A 12,540-nucleotide genomic window follows, 5' to 3' on the forward strand; every position below is an offset into this window, starting at 1 on the left:
TGTTCTTTCAATTTGGCAGACAACGGAGAGCAAATGAACGAAGTGGTGAGCGTTCTATTTTTTATGCTCACGCTCAAACCGCTGTAAATGAATGACTGAGTGACGCGTATATGCAATTGGTCTTTACCATTTTATCTTAGTGAGAAGGATCTCATCTTCTCACTAACATGAGATGGGATTATTACTCGGTGGGTTGAAGAACAGGAAACCATCGCTTGCGGAGGAGCCGCGAGTAACATTGGTAGCCGCAGGTTACAACATTTGATTTGGTTGATCATAACAGGTACAAATGATTTTTATTTTAAACTTTTTAAACTACAGTCAATGCAAAAATAGTGATTTTAGTAACCATTTTCCGAAAATTAGTGACTTTTGGATGCAAATAGTGACTTTTTAGTGACTAGGCTCAAAATAGTAACTCACTACCAGGCCTGGACATAAAATCGGAATATTACTGTACTACAAACTTCGTAGAATTTCCAGAAAAGTTCCAAACAATTTTCAAAATATTTTTTTTTAATTTTAGAAAAAAAAATTCTTGGGATTTCTGAAAAAAATTGAGTTAATAACGAAAAATGTTCCGAACAGATATTAAAAAATTTCTCGACGAGATTCCAGAGGAAAATGTAATGGGGAAATCTCGAAGCATTTCATGAGAAAATTATAGAAAACTTCCCTTAGAAATTGTGGGATTTTTTCTCAAAAATTCCAGAGATTTTTTTCAAGAAACACCGGAGAATTTGTTGAAAACATTTCGAAAAATAGTAAGAAATTTTCAAAGAAGTTTTATAGGAAAATCTTGGTAATTATGAAGAATTCCCCGAGAAATTTCAAGAGAAATTCCCTTGAAATATTTTGAAGAGTTTCCCGAGAAAATTTAGAGTAAAACGTCGCCGCCGCTGAGCAAAATGGCGATAAACGCTGTCGCTGCAGCCCAGCGATTAGCAACCTTTTTCTTGAGAGGTACCCCTTCGTACTTTTGAATTAATTGAGGTACTCTTGTTTTTTGCTATAAATAAAAATAAGTTTATTCATAAAGCTTCTTACAGGACTTTTATGACTATTGGAGGCTTCCGACCTACCTTTAAGTAGGCTGCCGCGCCTCTTGAAGAAAGGTTTCCGATCATTCCAAAAGGCGGATTTCGAGTCACTTGAAGGGAGGCTTCTGAGCCTCTATAAAAAAGAATTTCGAGCCCCTTGAAGGGAGGCTTCCAAGCCCCTTGAAAGGAGGGTCCCGCGCCTCTTGAAAGGAGGCTTCCGAGCCTTTTGGAAAGAGGCTATCGAGCCTTTTGTTCTTTTAATCTTTTGTCCCGAAGCTTTTCGTACACTGTGCTGGTTACGAATTGCAGGATTCAACGAATCACATACAGTGGCTGGTTTCCTACCTGCCGTTGCGAGCATCCAGGCGCTATAGTATAGGTAAAAATAGTCAGCATGAGTTAACCACCTGAAGTTTGTATGGCGAAAGACACCTAACGCGGGTTTTCTCAACAGCAGGAACTTTTCAAGAAAAACTATTTGGTACCAGTTATGTAGGAAGGTGTTCGCTACCAAATATTTTTTCGATTAGGGTGCTTATTTTCGAGATATTAAACATTAGATGCCTTTCGCCATACTGATTTCCAAAAGTTAACTCCCAGTGTGCCGCTGTAAGCACGCTCAAAGCAGGCGATATATTGGCTTTGATTTACTGATCGCCATGCAAAGTTTTGATTTAAAAAAAATGCACATTTATCAAAACATTATCAATAGATTTCTATTGGAATGAATTATTTGCAGTGCCTGATTTTCTAGCCGCCACTGCCCCATCCAGGCGCTATAGTATATGCGCAAAATAGCCAGCATGAGTTAACCGCCAGAAATTTGTATGGCGAAAGACATCTAACGCGGGTTTTCTCAAAATTAGGAACTTTTCATGAAAAACTATTGGTACCGGTTATGAAGGATGGTGTCCGCTACTACGCCTACCAAATATTTTTTCGATTAAGGTGCTTAATTTTGAGAAATCGAACCTTAGATGCCTTTCGCCATACTGATTTCAGAAAGTTAACTCCTAGTGTGCCACTGTAAGCACGCTCAAAGCAGGCGATTCATTGTAATACATCCGCCATTACGCTGCCAGCATCCAGGCGCTATCGTGTATGCGCAAATAGCTAGCATGAGTTATCCACCAGAAATTGATATGGCGAAAGACATCTAACGCGGGTTTTCTCGAAAGGAGGAACTTTATCGTAAAAATATTAGGTAAGTACCAGTTATGCAGGAAGGTGTTCGCAACTACGCTTACCAAATAGATACTTTTTCGATTAAAATGTTTGATTTCGAGAAATTCAACTTTAGATGCCTTTCGCCATACTGATTTCAGAAATTCAACTCAAAGTGGGTGATTCATTCATTCTGAACCTATTCCTATAGCATACTAATAGGAACTGACTTAAAAATAATTTAATTTAACATAGTGGCCTAAAATGGCACTGATTTGTACGAAAAGGTGAAAAATTCGCAAATAATAGGAGAATTTGATAAGCTCAAATCTGTGAAATAAGTGTACGATATCTATCAAAAGTTTTTTTTTGGATGATCCTTCTGCCTTAGTGTACGAGAAAAGCAAAAATAACGATAGTTTGCCTTTCAGCTATCAAGCATCTAGTCTCGTAAGTTGTGATAGACATCTTCATCATATTGATTTGAAATTCAAATTAACACCACCACCTAATCGAGGCGTCGCGTATGGAGGAGCATCACCGCAGCCCGGATCTGCTGCTAATTATTGAGATTTACTACACACATCGCATGATCCTATTGGATTAGATCAATGTTGTCAAGTTACCGGCGACACCGGCCGGCCGGCATCGTACATTGGCACCAATCGTCACGGTATCGTTCGATGGCAACCACCACCAAACTGTCGTATCGTATATACTATTTACCTACCCAGATGTGTCGTTTTACTTTGAGTCACGTTTGACCAGGGAAGGCACATGAATTTTGAAAGCTTATCAGTTTTGTTATCTTAGGTTTAGATTAACTGAAACGTATTTGAAAGCCCAATAAACGATAAATTCCGATGCCCATATTTTTTTGCCTTGTAATACATGAGACGCCGAACTTTTTCTTATCGAATCTAGTACTTCCTGTTCAAAAAATCATTTATTGAGAGTCTAGACATATATATTTACTCAATGATTATTAAAGTTAAATGCAGTCACATGCATGATACTAAGTACACAATCTACGTGCTTTTTGAATGGTGAGGTCATGGTACACATCTATCGGTAGTACGCGTCTGTTATTGTATCATGTAGTACGAAAAGTGACTACGTAATGTTAAGGTGAAGGTGGGTTGAGTACCAAAACAAAGCTTTGAAAGTATTGGTACAATACAAACTGTCATATACTGTAGTAGTATTGGTGTCGTATTTATGAAAAAACAAAGAATATTAGTAGGGTGGTTCAAAAAACGACCCAGCTCCACCACGCTCACTTGATTCTGTCCCATGCTCCGAGTGTCCTCCAAAAGCCGATTTGAACAAAAACTGATTGAGAACAAGTTTGAACGATTTAAGTTTGTATGAAAACTATTATGGGAAACTAAACCATTCATTACACTGGCTACAGCTCCTCCCCTCCAAACGCTGGCGAAAAGAGAACCCACATAGCTGAAAGCAACATTCCAGAAACTTCACTGAACGCAGAGTCTATTATATAGAGTTGCGCAAAGAGGATCTTCTTACTCTTATTCTGAATGATGCTCTTGTTGTTATGTTGAAAACTTTCATTTTTGTTCAACCCTTCAAGTGACTTCACGGGAGTGATCACTTCTAAAGCTTTTTAATTCGATAACCAAAGTCACCTACAGAGTGCAAACACGTGAGTTTCTTGTTGCAACTTTATTGGGGGTGTATTGAAGTTTTTTAAGCTGTTTCTAGAACAAATCTAATACATTTCAATTCATGAGTTTTAATTCGCCATAATAATCATCAGGCGATAACAATACTTCCGCCTTACCAACAATCATTTGTTTACTTTGCTCGATAGGTAGACGGTTTGACAGTTCAATAGGTAGAATTGGCTTCACTCTTTGCGTAACTCTATATATAATAGACTCTGACTGAACGCACCTTAGGAAAGATCCGTTGAAATAGCATTTTATACTCCGCTCACCCCCATGTCTTTGTATGAAGTATCTGCTCCTGGTGAGATAGATATGTATCACAGAAAAAATCTTGCTATTTTGTTGAATTACACAAACACAATGTAAGCGGAACGGAAATGGCAAATTTGAAAGAAAATATATGGGCTAACTGTCAAATTTGCCGTTTCCGTTTCTGTTCCGCAAACTTTGTATTTGGGGCTTTATTATCATGCTAAAGATTTGCAACCTCGATTAAAATCGACTCCCAACTATTGGAACGCCCATTCAATATGCATTGTCTAAAGAGTTAAAGCTCTCGAATCTCATCCAGTCATATGATCTTCGCCTCGCTAGCGCCCAATCACGGAGTGCCACAATCAGAATAATGTAAAATTCAACCTCGCCATATCAACTGCCATACAAACTTGAAACGACCTGTGCACGGTAAGCCCCTATTCAAACCAACCGAAACCAGCGAACGACACCCAAAATATGAAACATAATCGACTGAGCGCGGCGGAGCAAGATCAGTTTTGAGCCACCCTGTTTATTAGTTTGCTGCTATCGGTACCGGTGTTTACATTCGCTCCGCGATCAGTTTTTAGTCGTTTTTTATCGAACAAAAATAGCAGTTTATATTAAGTTTTCGCGTCAAACAATAAGTGACTGATTTCATAAAGTGATGTTTCATTTGCATTCCATCAACATTTCGGGGTGCTCATGTGCGGAGAAGTGTGTGAAAAAATGATTTTTTTAATGCCCTTTGAGAAGAAGTGAAGTGCAGTGATAAACCAAAAAAATCGCGGACGGCAGTTAAATTGGCACGAAACTTCTGGTTTAGGCTATATTTCGAGCCGAAATGCATAGGACTCTTTGAAGAAACATGTTAATTATCATGGGAAGTACATAAATATACTATGAACAGTAGGGTGGCTCAAATTAGTATGTGAAACACTTTTTTCAATTTTTGGATGGGCTGCCCTCTTATTCGGTTCTATTTGATGCCCTGATGCTCTGGACAAAATTTCAGCCAAATCGGTCAACGTTTGGGCGGTGCTAAACTCGTTGAAAGTTTACATGCAAAAATGTATGCAGAAACATCCAAAAACAGTGAATTCCAGTTGGACGGCACAACTTACGATCAAGAACTATGATACTCATTCAGATATTGGAGAATTTAATACAGAATGTTATGCAGAAAACCGCGAGAAGATTAGAGTTTGCCCGGCTAAGTTATTAGCATTTCTCTGAAGTGGGGTTTGAGCAAATTTCGTTTCTTTTACCTTTGAAAAGAAATAAATTCACCCCTACAACACTCCAGTAAAATGCTAATATCTTTGCCTAATAAACTCTAATCTTCTCGCGGTTTTCAGCATAATATTCTGTATTTAATTCTACAAGAACTGAATGAGTATCATGGTTCTTGATCGTAAATTGTGCCGTCCAACTGCAAATCACTGTTTTTGGATGTTTCTGCATACATTTTTGCATATAAACTTTCAACGAGTTTAGCACCGCCCAAACGTTGACCGATTTGGCTGAAATTTTGTCCAGAGTATCAGGGCATCAAATAGAACCGAATAAGAGGGCGGCCCATCAAAAAATTTGAAAAAGTGTTTTTTGATCCACCTTAATGAACAGGTTAGTAATCTGAATATTAAACTTTTGTTCGATGCTGTTCGATGCATTCGAATGTTGGTGGGAGAGGAGTGCGGGAGGTGTGGGGTTGACCCGTGGAAGGTCCGGGGCCATATTGACTGCCATCTTGGTACTCTTCCAACTATGTCCTTAAAGGCAATCCGATCCTGGAAGAAAAAAAAATAAGAAGGAAAAGTAACCCAGTAAACTAGGGATCCTATATTAAGAGATGTGCGAATACTTTTCCAGACGATTTAGCAACGCTGTTACTTTCGTAAACAAACGCTGCCAGCACTTGCCGCAGTAAAAAATGTTTGGGCTTGCACATGACTTTACATTCGAAGACACTTTTTGATTATTTTATCTATCCCCTAGCAGTGCATTTTCGCTAAAATTAAAGAGCAATGCGAATGAACATGACATAAGGCATTAACTAAACTACTTTTACTTACGAAAGCAAAACAAATTGTTTATTCGATAAAACTTTGCATAAAATCTATTTCACTAAAATCGCAATACCTTTCGATCTGCAACAATAACGATGTTCATTTGGCTCAGATTTTGACAGTTCTCAATGCTCGATTGGCTCAAGATGGCCGCTTTCGCATATCTCTGAATGTAGGATCCCTACAGTAAACCACATATTGTAGGGTGCTGTCAATACGATACACCGCGCGGCTTTTGTAATGTTTCCAAAAGCGCATTTGCACAAGATTCCACGCGGCGTTTCCCATTCGAAAGGAACAACCGCATCCTAGGAAACGCCGCAATGTTATCTCCCCATAAGAATCGAGTATACGGGCAGCAAAAAGTGCGGTGCGTCGTTTCCTCTGGGGAGCGCCGCGTGTACTTTTGGGCAAATGCGTTAATATCGTATATGAAATGATAAATTGTATCGCATAGATTGCTATTTTCTTTCACATTCGTATATGACTGCTTATATAGATGGCTAAAATATGAATATTATTGTATATGATACCAGTGTAAGTAATATTTACGATTGCGTTTATGGAAGTCATAAACCTATATAAACAATATCAGTTTTATCGGATCAAACCGGAAATATCGTTTATGTATTCCGTGTATAGTAGAAAATCGAAATTTTGTTTTCAATAAAATGAAATATCTGCAGTTATCAGACGTCGCAACTCATTTTTGATTAGTGCGCATGATAGTAGGGTATCCAATCATGGTTTGAACTAGTGAAAAGCGTATCATGGTTTGAACCATTTTGAAATCAGTAGAAATTACCATCTCATTGACAGGAAATGAACCTAAAACAGTATGAATGGCATATTTAGGTATACTGGAAGTGATAGAGTTTATTTAAACATTCGTACATATTGTTTAAGTAATAAAATAGAGCGTTTTAAAAACGTCCTGAATTTGCGCTAAATCCCCCCCACCAGTGGCATAATTTCAAAAAGCTCGTAAAGGACGCATTTTATGACACAGGAGTAAGATCAATATATCAAAAGAACGCTATTTTTATCTTTAATCGATTGACATCATCATTTAATTGAGAATCAGTTTTAAATAGTTAAAATAGTAACATTTATACAAGGTAAAAACTGATCATGGTTTGAACTAAATTCGTACCATGGTTTGAACTTGTAAATGCAGTCATGTTCTGCTGCTGTCCGCTAGGAGCGCTGCATGCGCCTAGCTGGAGCATTTTGTTTACATTTCCAATATGAAAAAATCGCAATTTTCATGTCGATAATTTAGACGATTTTCACACGTTTCGAGTTACTGATCTGATGCGAGAAGATGAATAGTAAACCAAATTTGCTTTTCTATAGACTTTCTCAGCGTTTCATGCATGTGATTAGTATTATATTTAGGAGCTGCTGCAGTAGTTCAAACCATGGTACGAACTTAGTTCAAACCATGAACAGTGTAGTTCAAACCATGGTACGAATCAAAGTTATGTAATTATTAAGTTTTTTCAATGAAACTAAGCATAAATATGTGCACCCAGGATGTTTTTAGAAAGATAACGAACTAAGCTTCCATATAAACCAGAAATCGCAGTTGTAACATGTCCCATCAATGAAATAAATCAACTTTGTTTTGACGGCTCATCTGAAACCCGCTATTTGGTTCAAACCATGATTGGATACCCTACATCCATGCGTGCATGATGCGCACTACTAATGAAATATTTCAAATTGTCGCGACTCGCGTCGCAGCGCGAGTGCTCTATCGCGCGGTCCGGTTTGGTGGCGGCCCGACAATATACAAATATTGTCATGCAAATCATATACCGATGTGCGTTGTACGTATATAGCTTCCACCTTCTGCGCGTTGAGCACTGAGCCACTAAACCTTAATCTCCTGTATCGTGTCAGAATCCCAGATTTATTTATTTGGAGGCCTAGAAATGCATAGTAATCTTATTTTATGTTACATCGATCATGCTGAAACATCATAAGCACAAGCAAGCAATTTTACTAAAGATAGTGTTTTAGTTTGGAAGATGATATTAGCATTAGTTAGATGATATTAGTTTAAGTTTGGAAGATGATATTAGCATTTCCATATCATTGTAAATCGTTTAACTTCGCGTAGAAGTAATACACTCATTAATACTTCAATTTTGTCGGGGCATATTTATTGAGGAATTCACAATTTCAAATATTTTTTTTATTTAGCACTGAGATACGCAACGGTTCGTCAGCATATAGAATTTCCGTTTTACTTGAGTTATCTGGATAGTTTAGAGTTATTCAATTCACAAAAGCGATCCAAAAGTATTCCAATTAATAAGTTATCAAGATTTTTCGAAAATAGAAGCTTGTACTTAATCTTAATCTTTCTTTTCTTGTTCGTTTCAGGTACGCCCAGAAACCACTGAGCTGAACATCCGAACGGAACGCCAGGTGCCACGTTTGGGTCTCATGCTCGTTGGATGGGGCGGAAACAATGGTTCCACCATCACAGCAGCCCTGGAAGCGAACAAGCGCGGTTTGGAATGGAGAACCCGCACCGGAGTGCAAAAGGCCAACTGGTTCGGATCTATCACTCAGGCGTCAACCATCCTGCTGGGAACGGATGTCAATGGGCAAGATGTGCACATTCCCATGAACAAAATGGTTCCCATGGTCAACCCGGATAATATCGTCGTTGATGGATGGGATATCAGCTCGATGAACATCGGGGATGCCATGATCCGAGCAGGCGTATTGGAGGTCGGTTTACAGGATCAAGTGCACAAGAAGTTGTCTCTTCTGAAACCAAGACCTTCGATATATGATCCGGACTTTATAGCAGCCAATCAAGCTGACCGAGCAGATAACACTATCCCTGGAACTCGGTATGAACAATATCAACAGATCGTGAAGGATATCCGTGAATTCAAGCAAACGTCTGGCGTCGACAAGGTGGTAGTTTTGTGGACGGCAAACACAGAGCGGTTTTCCGATGTCAAGAAAGGATTGAACACAACGATGGTTGAGTTGGAGAAGTCACTGAAAGAGAACAAGTCGGAGATCTCACCGTCAACCATTTTTGCGATGGCTTCTATAACTGAGGGTGTATGTCAGCATTTTTGATAGTGATGATCTATGCGTTAGTAACCATTTGACCGTTCTATTTCGTAGTGCATCTACATCAACGGATCGCCCCAAAATACTTTCGTACCTGGAGTAATTGAACTAGCTGAAAAACATGGTGCTTTCATCGCGGGCGATGATTTCAAGTCCGGTCAAACCAAATTGAAATCCGTATTGGTGGATTTCCTGGTTTCGGCCGGCATCAAGCCGGTTTCGATTGTAAGTTACAACCATCTGGGGAATAACGATGGAAAGAACCTTTCCGCTCCACAGCAGTTCCGTTCTAAAGAGGTGAATTGATGAATAAGTTCTAGGGTACGTACTGTGGGTATAATTAGATGTTGCTTCTATTTTCAGATTTCGAAGAGCAACGTAGTCGACGATATGGTTGCTTCGAACCACATACTGTACACACCTGATGAACATCCTGACCATTGTGTCGTAATCAAATACGTACCATATGTTGGTGAGTACTGTTCGTTATGATTCTTATTTTTCGTACACTAATTGTATATGCAAAGATGAAAGAACGCAGTCGTCTGAAACAGAGCAAAACCCTATAATGTTTCTTAAATTAAATATAGTCTGGGGTTGAGAGATTTGGGAAATATAGATGATGTCTAAGTACAGCAACCGTTCGCTAACTGGGCTAAAACACCAGCCCAGTTAACGAACGCCGCTTTTTAACTGGGCTGACGAGGGAATTCGCGATGCATTGTTGTAATCGTGTTTTATATGAAGCTTAAAAAATATACCATTCAGAGTCCCCTCGTCACCGAGTCTTTGTTGTTGTTTTTTGACGGATAACTGCTTTTTAACTGGGCTTTGGCCCAGTTAGCGAACGCCCAGTTAAAAAACAGTCCAGTTAAAACGCGCCCAGTTAGCGAACTGTTGCTGTAATCTCTTTCTGGCAAATCGGTTTCGAACAAGTAACACACAATCGTTCAGCATATACTACGAATGTTTTTTAGGAGATGCTGCGAGTAAGCAAGCGTCTTACCGCAAGGCTAATATAAATATTCTACCTTATGCGTGATAATGTTTGTGCATTCAATGCCTTGGTTTTCTCTGCATGAACGTAAGGGTAGGCTTACAAACGTAGGCTGCGAGTAAAATAAGCTGATTTCGTGTTTGACAGTTGCACCATGACGAGGTGGTAGAGTATGTACAGGTAGAGTAGGTATTCGTGATTTGTCCCACGCGCAAATGTAAAAAAAACAGATTAATCTATACCTAACGGAGATTCCAAAAAGTGTGTCTACAAAATTTGTACACATACAGACATCACCTTGGTTCGTCGATCTGAGTCGATCGGTATATAACACTATGGGTCTCCGGGACAGCAGGGACTTTGTCCAAGGGCTTGACGACCCCTCCACATGGCCACTGCGAGTCAAACCGGGACCATTGTCCCTAACCCCTAATCCCAAGGCGTCAAGCGACCCGTGCCGAGGGGATGCATGGCCAGGGGGGTGAAATAATAAGCTAGGCCTTTAACAGAGCCTGTGGCGTACCTGGGCACCATCTACAGTAATTGTCCCTTACCGCGTCATGCTGGGCTCTGGCGTGGTGGACCTCTTTCCCGAGCAACTCGTGGGACCAAAATGGAAAACCAAGGCAATTCTTCAACTAGTGGTAGTAGTGTAGGCGACAACCCCTTCGCAAGAGGTGGGTTGTTCAGGTCTCCGCCTAGGAGGCCAGAGGCAATAGTCGGCAGCTCAGTGCGCAGCGCCAGCGTGGGTCACTTAACCTTCCTCTCGGCTAAAAAAACGCCGGTAGAGGTTATTGACGGCCCATGGCTTGTGGAGGCGATGAACCGCAAACGCGATGGGCTTTCGGCCTTCGAGGTGGCGACGGAACAGCTGGACGCCATCATCGACTTTGCGTCATCGAAGCATAATATCAGTAAGGACCTCAAGAGGAGCTTGCAGAAACTTCGAAAGTCGATGTTGGACGCCAAGCTGGAAAAGGCGGTCGGGACGGCCAAGTGCGAACCCGTGAAATCCATGGAGTCAAGGTCTACCCAGACTGAGGCCCAAGAATTCGCGGATTTGGGCAAGGTCGAATCGACCGAGAACGTGCCAGCGAAGACGGTGGTGCCAAAGTCTGCCGAGACCGAGGCTCAAGTATTCGCGGGCACGTCGAGAATAACTGCTCAACGGAGCAGACACAAAAACGGGGAAGACAGTCTCCAGGGGATGAGCTCCCTGGGGGCCGCTCCAAAACGCGGATTGTTACAACCCCAAACAAGGGTAGTGGGGCTGGGAAGCTGAACCCCGTCCAGGTACCTCCAAACCGAGCGAGGAAGGACCTGGAAAGGTTCGTCCACCCAGGAAAGACGGTGGTAAGGGATTACGGCAGGCTGAGAACTCTCAGCCGCCTAGACCAGGGAAATAGAGGGGGATGGACCCTGGTCAAGAACAAGAGGAAACCGAAGACGTCAAGTGCTGAAAATAAGGCCCAGGCGAATTAGGGTAGAGGTTTACAGTAGGCGTCAATCGCTCCAGGGGCGATGCCCTAGTCATCAAAACGGACGAGGCTAAGTATTCGAACGTCTTGAAGGCGATGACGAGTGGCGTCAAGCTCGGTGAACTCGGCGCTGACGTACGTCGAATAAGACGTACCCGGACTGGCGAGATGATCCTTGAGCTGAAGCGAGGCGTCTCGCAAAAGGGCACCACGTACAAGAAGTTGGCGGAGGAAGTATTAGGCGAGACGGTCAAGGTGAGGGCACTCACGACGGAGGTGAATCTAAGGGTTAAAGACCTGGACGAGATCACCGAAGTCGAAGAGCTCGTCACGGCACTGCGGCGACAGTGTGAAGTGGAGGCGTCCACCGCAGCCGTTCGGCTACGGAAAGGTCCAGCAGGGACACAGGTAGCATTGGTTCGGCTACCTGCAGCGGACCTGAGCCCTGTGGGCATATACGAGCAACCCGAAGTTTGCTTCAAGTGCCTGGAACCGGGGCACAAGCAATGGGACTGCAAAGGCCCTGACAGAAGCAAGCTCTGTCGACGCTGCGGATTGGAGGGACATAAGGCACAATGCTGCACGAACCCTCCCAACTGTTTGATCTGTTCCAGCAAAGCTGCGAACAGCAAGCACCCCATGGGGGGTTCGAAGTGCCCGGCGTTTAAGCGTGTTGCAAAATCACAGTGCAGGTAACGCAGCTAAACCTGAACCATTGTGATGCAGCCCAGCAACTGCTGTGTC

General features: G+C 41.6%; 1 protein-coding gene across 1 annotated transcript in view; it reads left to right on the forward strand.

The window, feature by feature from the left end:
- LOC134223587 (inositol-3-phosphate synthase) overlaps positions 1-12,540 on the forward strand; it is a 44,287-nt gene that overhangs the window by 20,813 nt on the left and 10,934 nt on the right. Inside the window, exons 2-4 of the mRNA XM_062702770.1 lie at positions 8,611-9,309; positions 9,376-9,618; positions 9,685-9,793. Of these exons, the coding sequence (XP_062558754.1) occupies positions 8,611-9,309; positions 9,376-9,618; positions 9,685-9,793 (1,051 nt within the window). The remainder of the gene's footprint in view (positions 1-8,610; positions 9,310-9,375; positions 9,619-9,684; positions 9,794-12,540) is intronic.

This window comes from Armigeres subalbatus, chromosome 3, assembly GCF_024139115.2.
Source record: "Armigeres subalbatus isolate Guangzhou_Male chromosome 3, GZ_Asu_2, whole genome shotgun sequence".
Taxonomy (NCBI): domain Eukaryota; kingdom Metazoa; phylum Arthropoda; class Insecta; order Diptera; family Culicidae; genus Armigeres; species Armigeres subalbatus.